The sequence below is a fragment of the Pelmatolapia mariae genome, linkage group LG23, assembly GCF_036321145.2.
Source record: "Pelmatolapia mariae isolate MD_Pm_ZW linkage group LG23, Pm_UMD_F_2, whole genome shotgun sequence".
NCBI lineage: Eukaryota > Metazoa > Chordata > Actinopteri > Cichliformes > Cichlidae > Pelmatolapia > Pelmatolapia mariae.
This window is the reverse complement of record NC_086246.1, coordinates 11037396-11047382: the sequence shown is the minus strand read 5'-3', so window position 1 is coordinate 11047382 and position 9987 is coordinate 11037396. Positions and strand designations below refer to the sequence as shown.

The window sequence follows — 9987 nt, the reverse complement described above, 5'->3', positions numbered from 1 at the left end:
TGTTTTTGTTGTATTTACTCCCTCTTCTGCAACTTCTTAGTTCTTTCTCTGATATTTCATATCATTGTTATGCAGATGTTATTCAGCTATATATCTCTTTTAGGCCACCTGATGTTTCTAAGCTCCAAATCTTGCAGTCCTGCTTAGATTCCGTTAGAGATTGGATGGCTGGTAATTACCTTCAACTAAATGCTGATAAAACGGAAGTCATTGTCTTTGCTCCTGAGAAATTTGTTCCCCTCGTGGTTAAAAATCTAGGTCCTCTTGCTTCTTATATTAAATCCTCCATTAGGAACCTTGGTGTTACATTTGATCCAGCTCTGACGCTGGACACACACGTTAAATCTTTGGTTCGCTCTTGTTTTTACCATTTAAGAAATATCGCTAAGCTGAGTCCCATTGTGTCACGTTCCGAATTGGAAATGATTATTCATGCTTTTGTTTCATCTCGCTTAGATTATTGTAATTCCTTGTTTACTTGCTTAAGTAATGCCTCCCTGGAACGACTGCAGGGTGTTCAAAATGCTGCTGCTAGGCTTCTGATAAAGCATCACAAATACTCCCATGCCACTCCCCTGCTGATTCAACTGCATTGGCTCCCTGTCAAGTTCAGGGTCCATTTTAAGATCATAATCATGACCTATAGGGCCCTGCACGGTGTAGCTCCAACTTACATAAGTGATCTTCTTCTTCCTTATCACCCCAGCAGGTCCCTGAGGTCTTGTGACCAGGGGTTGCTGGTTGTCCAGCATACAAGGTTAAAAACAAAAGGTGACAGAGCGTTTGTATCAGTGGCTCCCAGACTCTGGAACTCGCTCCCTTTGAGTTTGAGATCTGTGGACTCAGTCATGTCTTTTAAAAAGCAGTTAAAAACGTATCTGTTAAAACTTGCTTTTGGTTGATTTTGTTTTGTTTGAGATTTTAATGTCTGTTTTCTGCCTCTGTAAAGCACTTTGTGATTTTATCTTGAAAGGTGCTATATAAATAAAATTTTACTTTACTTACTTTACTTTAAGTAGTCTCTGAAATGCTCATACATTGGACGTGGTGTAAATTGTCTGTAAGTGTGTGTCTGAATTTGTACACCCCATAAAAAGCACGAAAGAATTGTTTATGTTATAACCTTACTACTTTTTCTTACTTAGCTAAGAAAAATTTGGAATAATTGTATTTTTTGATTTTAAGTGACACCGTCTAAGGCAGAGGTGTCAAACATAAAGTTTGGGAGTCCAAAGTTGGCACGGCCAGACTCTAGTCTAGCCCACTGGATGGCTTTTCCAAAAATGTGATAGAGTGCATAAAATTTCAGACTTATTGCAGTATTTCCACAAGTTTTACAGCTGGTCCTACTGATAAAGATTACCATCACTACCATTGCCATTCATGCCACACTATCTACAGTTGTCTGTACCTCAGACAACTGGACGTAGGACTATAAGCTTTATTTATTTACTTGTTTTTAGCATTTTGCCTAATGGTACAGCCCATCCAAGAAGCAGATGTGGAGTGTCAGGTGATCATACAGGTATATGCTTAGAAACAAAGGGTGCAAAACCAAGAGTGCTAACTCCTTATTCACACTCCATATAAATATCTCATCTCATCCAAATGTGGCTTCCAAAAAAACAGACAAAGAAAAAACCGAAGAAAAAAACGATCTATATACAGACGAAGTGTGAGCCTAACATACTGAATCATTACCTGATGTGTCGGAATTTTATGTTTTCCTTTACATAAAGATATTTCCGTTACGAATAAATGCAGAAAAGGCACATATTTGTGAAGAAAACTTTACAAGAATTCAGGAAGTAAGTTAAAAGTTTCCCAGGGAAGTCCTCCAGATCCCCTCACTTAATGTGTCCCCCTCGAAAACCTCAAATTAAACCTACAAACTATTTAAGAAAACATGTTTCTCACTTTTGTGCATCATCAATCGTGTGTTTGTTTTTTTAAATGACACCACATGTCTTTTCAGTGTTGTGAAACAGATAGAGTTACATCCGGATTAAAAATGCTCTATTTGTCTTTTCTTTAATACGAGCCAGATGTTACCTCCAGCCCCGGCCTGCTGTCACTCAACCCGCCTTTGACCAATCACAGTGGGCATAAACTCCTCCTTCCCTCCCCGTGGAGTTTGCGGGGGCTCGGTGGAGAGGAGGAGTGAGTAAAGACCTCTTTCTGAGTCCAGCTGTGCTTCTCTCCTGCTGCTCCCTCTCATAGCGCAGCGCTGCTCGATCACTCAGGCTGTGCAATGGAGAGATGGGCGATGCTGGCCGTGTTCGTGCTGCTGTGCTGCAGCTGCACTATGGTTACTTCCATCCAGAAGGCTGACATGTTTCCTTACGGCACTTTAAATGGAGATTCGGTGTTGAGAGAGGGCGACGATGAGACGTCCAAAGTGCTGTCCCTTCCCAGACCCTTGTACTTCTACAACTCCCCTTTCTCCCAGCTATACGTAAGTATGACTTCATTACTATTCATTTGCGCTCAGTCGAGGTTGTCTATTTTGTGAGCGCCTAAAAAGATTCGGTGAAGTTCCCACTTCACGTGTCTCAGGTGATATTTGCAGCTGTTGAATAACCTGCGCAGGAGAGTTGTGCTGCTGTTTCCCCTCTGCTCAATGGAGCGATTCATTCACGGCGGAATAAAAAAAAAGTCGGGACAATGACAACAGAGGACATTGGGTTTATTATCATGTGTACTCTTTTTTCATGAAGGACCAATGTTTGCATAGGATTTCAACAAACTGCGCTCCTAATATTTAAATCCAAATCTTTCAGCAACTTCACTTTTATATTCAGCAGATGTCAACAGATGCAAATGAATTAACTCTTTTTCTTATATCATAACTGCTGTAGGAGCATCCAGTATAAGTAAAAGTGTTGCTCAGTCAAATGTACTTAATGCTTTAAAAGTAAAAGTAATTCTTGCCCAGAGTGCCTCCTGTCAGAGCCTGCAAAGTAGGAGTGAACCAATGTCTTCAAATGAAAAAAGCCACTTAAAGCTTCTACTTAACTATTTTCTAACTGACTATTATTTGATAGCTTGCAGATCTGGGAAAATAACTCAAAATATAACCAAGAAATAAATGATGTTGTATTGTTCTTGTTTGAGATCAACAAAGAAAGTGGTAAACTGTTATTATCCTCACTTAAAACTTGAACTAAGTCTCAGCAATGCACTTTTACAGCACCATGGGCTGGTATGTGATAAATAGAGATTATTTTGAACTGTGACTCATGCAAGCTATCCAAGGAGAATCAAAGATTTCAATATAGATAGATAGATAGATAGATAGATAGATAGATAGATAGATAGATAGATAGATAGGTTTAAGTAGTAGCAACATTGCACTGAATAATACTGTCACATGTGAGAATGCTCATTATGCAACGTGGCCACTTTAATAATCAGGAATACCAATATTAATGCTTTAATGTGTACATCACTTTAACACAGCAGCTGGGTGGGGCTTCTGTGCTCACAGTCAAAGGTTTGGGCTCTCGATGACCATATTAGGGATAGTCCCTCTGACTGATGTCACACAGAGCCAAGAGTAGAAAAAATGATCTTTTGACTCACGGGGATCTATCTACTATCTATCTACAGCCTTGTAAAAATCTCCTTCTAAAATGTTGTGAAATAGCATCAAATGGAAATATTGAATTGCTTGAGTACAGCTGTGGCTGCATGTGGTCAGAACTTTTCTAAATCTTGATCAGAAAAATTGGGAGGGCACCCCGAGGTTGTTCCAGTGGTTTTTGAGGAGAATAGGGGTTCATTATGTGGTTCCTGGAGTCCATGAAGGGGTTCTAGTGGTTTACAAGGGTGAATGGGTTCATTAGGAGGTTTGTTGGGTTCGTGATAGTATTCCAAATATTCCAAACTAAAGCGTTCCCTCCCTTTAGGTGGCCACCAATGGCATCATATCAGCCCAGGACTTGCCAATGGAGAAGCAATACGTTGATGACGGATTCCCCACAGACTTCCCTGTGGTGGCTCCATTCCTGGCTGACATTGACACAAGCAGAGGGCGAGGACAGATTTACTACAGGGTGACTGAAACACCCAGTGTGCTCAACAGAGTCGCACAGGTGTGTAATGATTACAGTTTTAGTGTTGAAAACTCATAAGATGCTATAAAAATACTAGAGAAAAAATACCTGTTGAACTTTAATTAACTACAGATTTGGTTTGTCTCAATCCATCAGCTCAGTGTTTGTCTTTCATTCCCTTATTTCATGTGTCGTCCTTTCCCTTCCTCCCTCATTCGTTCATTCATCTCCTCGCCTAGGAAGTACACCGGGGGTTCCCAGGTGCAAAGTTCACACCCACACACGCTGTAGTGGCAACCTGGGAAAATGTCCCGGCATACGAAGAACAAACTCGACCCCCTAGCCCTCCAAACAAGGTAAGATGTTTTGAGGATGAGACACCAGTAGCTCCAGGGCCTCCCTGTGTGGAGGAGTTCTGTTTTATCATCATGTAAACAGCCCACATACCCCCCACTAGTATGTTTTGGTTCTTGTGTGACACTTAATCCCAAATTCCTGGCTGTTGTGCATCACTTGTAACCACCCTGAGGTGGGGGAGATTATTTGTAATCCCTCTTCCCCAAATTTGCCTCTTAACCTTTTTAAAGGGTCAAAGATCATCTTTAAGAGTCATCAAAGTGTCCCCCGCCCTCTTTATCCTCTCCTCTAGTTCACACACCAGTAGACACAAATATGACCATTGACCATTGTTCCCCTCCGCCACTAATGGTTTTAAAAAATTTCCTCGTGTTTCACTCTTTAAATCCTTTTTTGTCTTTCCATTTTGTGTAATGTAGGATAACTGTGCCATTTTTTAAATGCTGATAGTTCCTGTTTGCTGTGTAACCACGACCGTAATGACAGCTATCACTAAAGCATGATGATTCTCAGGAATGGTCAATATCAAATCAGTGGAGACTAAGAATTCCTGCCTCTCGTGTGGGTGCAGAAGCAGTGCAGTCTTAATGTCATAATGCAGCTCAGCAGTGACCCTTGCATGAGACCTTTCCTGCCACCTACATGCTCATGTCTTTTAAAGTGTAACAAAGTGTAGTGACACTAGCAGGGTTTAAATTATGGTGTATCCATCAGACATTTGTATCTGTTTTCTTTAATATTAATGTCAATATTAATACGTTCTAAAATCCTGTCCAAGCAAATGATTCAGAACTTAAAGAGCTGTATTAAGAAGAGTTAACAGGAGAAGCATTGGTTGCTTTGTTACAGTCCAACTTTGGGAGAGACTCCAAGTAAAGCCAGGCCTACTATTGATCAAACAAACAGCGCCTTGATGTTCTTGGTGTGCAGAATTTGGGGTAAAGAGGAATAAAGGGAGTGGTAGATTTAAGGAAAAACACCAGGGGATCTTTCTTTCTGTCAGCCCTCCGAGTCTCTGTTTGTTCTTTTTGTTGCTCTCACGGTCTGCGTTCTTTTAGGCTTGTTTCTTCCTCCTTGAATGTTTAAAAAATTATCATAGAGTAGTCTAATGGGTACTGCAACATTAAGCCTCTTGACAGCTTTCTCTGGAACTGATTGGGATTTACAAGCCCCCAAGTGGACAAGGGCTTTTTCTCTGAGCCCCAAAATTGGAATTTTGTCTTAGCTCAGTTCTTGACAACATGCTAATTAGAGGATGGAACGTACCTCTTAAAGTACAAGAAGTGACGTGTTTTGCTATTTAAGCGCTCTGTGCTGCTCATCAGATTGGAGCGCTCTCTGATTTGCTTGAGTGGGTCTCTCTTTAGACTGATAGCATCTTCCTTTGAAGTGATTAGCCAGAGGTGCTGGGTGGGGTGTGTTGAGGGCAGATTGGTGTGTGTGTGACCTGAAGTGTGTGATTGTCGGGGTGGGTACTGGGGGGTGTTGGGATGCTGTTTCAGGGGGAGGGGGCATAATGTGTGGCGTCTGGACGTCGGCTGTGGAGAAGAAATAACAGGAAAACAGAAGACAGAGAGAATTAAAGCGAAAGAGTGAAGGCTCACACTTCTAATAAGCTGAACTGTGTTTTTGATGAAATTAGCCTTAGAGATGCTATTATCAAAATTGGACAGAAATTACTTGACTTAAAATACACACCCATACATCAACTAGCAGGGAGCTCAGTTAGCTAATTACCGCAGTCATTTTGCTAAAGACTGCTTTCAGTGTTTAGATCTTTTAAGAAGTGTTGACTTTACTTTGAGCGATTATCAGTAACACTAAGCAGCCCTAAGTTGGAAAAATATGTCATCCAAAGAAGCACTAGAGTTATCTTGATGTTAAAGGAGCAGGTTGACATTTCACACATACTCACTGTCTTGTCACGAATTAGATAAAAAAGATGACTATCTTAGCTTAACACAGAGGCCAGATGAAAGGTAAACAGCTAGCCAGGCTCTGCAAGTTACAACAGCTACAGATTCACAAGCTAACTAATTAGCATGTTATAACTTGCTTGTTCATCAAAGCAAAACTTGATAACTTCAGTTCCTTGTGTCCTACTGGCCATTGTCAACCTAGAAACACGACTCCCATCAGAACAGGCATGTTTCATAGCATAAAGGTAAACAATCAGAAACGCCTGTGTGTCCCTTGAAGTGAGCATTCTCTCTGAGGTGATAAGTGGAGCCAAACTGCAGGTTTATCAGTTCATCTGTCAGATGTCTCTATTTATGTTAATATTAATATGTTGTAGGGGTGGGGAAAATGTTGTGATACCGTATAGTATTGCAATACTTTGCTTCCTATATCAATATAGGAACACCAAATATCAATATTTTATCAAATACATTTAAAAAACTCTGGGAATACTACGAGCAAAGGGGCTCATCTCATGCACCACCATCCTGAGATAACGTTAGCCAAGCAAACTTACATTAAATCGGCTATATTAAAAAAAACACAACAAACATTCCACACTGGACACACTCTAATTCAGAGCAAGCTAAGTTCCCGGTCATGCAATTGAAAATAGGACAACAATCTTTGGACAGACTGCAATTACTCTCAGAGAGAGTCAAAGTTTTGCACATAACTTCTGTCTAATGTATAAATGCAGACAGATTACCAACATTTTGCCATCACGCTTAGGTCTTTGTCACTCGACTCAAGTGGACTTGAGCTGACTTGAGTGGACTCGACTCAGCTGGCTGCCCGCTGGTTGTACTCTGGTTATATTCCTACAGAACAGGTGGTTTGCTGACAGCAAATGTAAAAGTTAAATGTGAATTTCTGTCTACGTAAACAGCTACAGATATGTCATTTTCAATGATTTATCCCTGTTAATTGCTGGATTATCAGAAACAGATTGCGCATAATTGAGAACTTGACCCCATTCAATTGCAGACTGTCTGTAGACTGACTCCATCCTATGGCAACATTTGGCCAGGTTTATTGACAGTGTTGGTATGCTTGTCAATCTGAATTTGCAGCAAAAAATAAGTGAGGTAACTTTATCTTGTTATATAAGATAGATACTGACAAAGTTTAACTTTGAAGACATAATTTATGGTTGACAAAAGGTGATAAATCTCAATTTATATATTATTACAGTACTTAATATATTGCAAAATGTTAAAAAATTGATTCAGTTTTTCACAGATTCCAGAGTGCCTTAAACCTGTGCTCTTGCTAATGATTGGCATGAGGGGAATCATTTGGTTGTAAAAACAAAATCTGGGTGTATAATAGAAGTCAATAGCAAAATGATTCTCGGCTCCCTTGACCTATTATCTCATTACCTGATGAATTTATGATGATGTGATTGTCCAGCGTCCCTCTGTTTCTAAGCTAGATCCGTCTCTCACCCATACGGAGGATGGCAATAATGCTCAACAGCTGGACAGACAAACCAATAGGTGCCATCCATCATTTTGTATAGTTATATATGGTTTTACTCAGCTTCAGTTCAAGACGTAGTTCACAAGTATTATGTAGATCAACTCAGATAGTGCGTGATGCCATATGTAACATGACTGTCTTTCAAAGTGACAACACAGTCATTTCTTAGCAATCGTCCTGGCTTTTTAAGAGGAAACATGAAGAAGATTTGATCTTAGAATATATCTTTGCATGTTTTCTGGTTTATAAATCTGTCCTCTGCATTTGCTATATGTGGAAAAAGAAAGGTATTGCCAGCTGAACTGTCTTGTTACTGTAGCACAATAGGAAGTGCTGTTGCCATCGGTGTTATTTGTTATTTCTGGTGGCTCCTTGCAGTGACACAGGAGGCATCGCCCTGAAATATGTTCATCCCGGTCCAAAGCAGACTGACTGAACTTCAAGTTTTAGAAGATGTTACTCTGCTTTTACGCCCTGAGAAAGATTCTGCTTATTAGTGGACAAAAAGTAGGGGAAAAAAGGAGTTTGCCTTAGTGTACTGCTCTGTGATGTCCAAAAAATGACTCATGATGACTTGGGATATCGCTTTAGTAATTATAAGTACACATTCATAGCTGTCTGGTTTGTAGTTACGTAATAGATTCATGTTCAAAACCTTTGAGGATCTAAGAAAAGCAGCTATGGTTAACCACCGTTTGCTCTTGATTTAAACAAAAAGCTTTTGAAAAGCTTTCAAAAGCCCCAAAGCTGGACAGATTTTTTTCAGCTATAAACAGCTGAAGGTAAAAAAAAAAGAAAAGTCACAAAAAATAAAATTAGTGTAGAGATTTTCATATGACAACAGTAAGATACTGACAGGAGTGTTGGGCTGTAGTGAGTGTGTGTGTATGTGTGTGTGCCAGTTCCCACGCTGCAGGCAGTTCCGTTTGTAGCACTCTGGTGAGGCTGGCAACTGGGCTGCAGCTGCTGTCTGCCTCACTCTGCCTGCTTGCAGCTGTGCGGCCGACGAGCTAAAACACCAGCAACTGACAAACAAGTGAAGTCCATTTATCCCGAACTCGTTTCCCTGGGATGTTCCAGGCAAAGCAGACTGGGTTCCAGCTTTAAATATCTGTGACATGATTCAGAACATCAGCTACAGTGTGTTGAGTCATTTATTTAAAAGCCAGATGAGACGGAAAATCAACGAAACTGTCTTCAGTTTAATTTATGTGAGGTAAAGTAGACTCAACTATCTCAAGGGAGTAAACCACACTACTAATAAATAAGTAAATAGTAAACAAGCCCAAAGTAAGATAAACTATGTTGAGTAAACTGGGAGAGTCCTAAAATTAATTCTACACAACAGTTTGATATATGTTTGCGGCTGCTGTCGTTTATTCAAAGCCTTGTTAACGTAGTGTCAAGAAAAGAGTGTATATAAAAGATGGATACAGCCAGTGTGCTTACACAGCGCACTGTGGATTCATGAATTCTAAGTTTGTAGTTTGGCAATCAGTCTTGACCATGCATGACCATATTTGTATGAGATGTTGTCAGTTTTTAACTAAGGGTACCAGTGCTAGCATTAGCTGAGAGGTTGCTAATTAAGCTGTAGACGTAGTTTAGTGTAATGTTGTATGGCATGCTAATTTTGGCAAGAAATATCCTAGAAAGCAAAGTTAACTTAGTGGAAAAACTGAGGAAGCAACTCACTAAAGTGATTTTTAGTATAACTGAATGCTGAAAGTGATGACATTTTAAAGTGGCCGTTTAACAACATTAAACATGAATAGATTTTGATAGGGTGAGTGATATGAATATTATCATATCAGATAGTTTTTAGAAATAGGGAAACAGTTTTTGTACCAGGCTGTAAGAAAATAAGTTAGGTGTTTGGATTGACTCCTTTTAGCTTCTTTTTCGTTGCTACTTGGCATCAGCTAAGCAAACTTTTGCAAAAATAACTTCTTGGCTGTAAATAATTGGATATATATTACAGTATATGTAAAATGTTGTTTAGATTAGGGATGATGAGAAATATTTCTTGCTTGCATGATCTGTGTATACAGAATAAAGCTTATTAAATAGTATTACAGTATCAAGTCTGTATGCTAAGCAAAGCTAATCATAGCTAACTAGCTAAGCTAGTTCT

At 39.8% G+C, this 9987-nt stretch overlaps 1 protein-coding gene across 6 annotated transcripts in view; it reads left to right on the top strand.

The window, feature by feature from the left end:
- The first annotated feature begins 2194 nt into the window (after positions 1-2194).
- Positions 2195-9987, top strand: part of nid2a (nidogen 2a (osteonidogen)) — a 59030-nt gene continuing 51237 nt past the window's right edge. For all 6 annotated transcript variants that reach the window (XM_063466222.1, XM_063466221.1, XM_063466220.1 and 3 more), the window contains exons 1-3: positions 2195-2455; positions 3909-4094; positions 4295-4411. In XM_063466222.1, the coding sequence (XP_063322292.1) occupies positions 2252-2455; positions 3909-4094; positions 4295-4411 (507 nt within the window). In that variant the 5' untranslated portion in view covers positions 2195-2251. The remainder of the gene's footprint in view (positions 2456-3908; positions 4095-4294; positions 4412-9987) is intronic.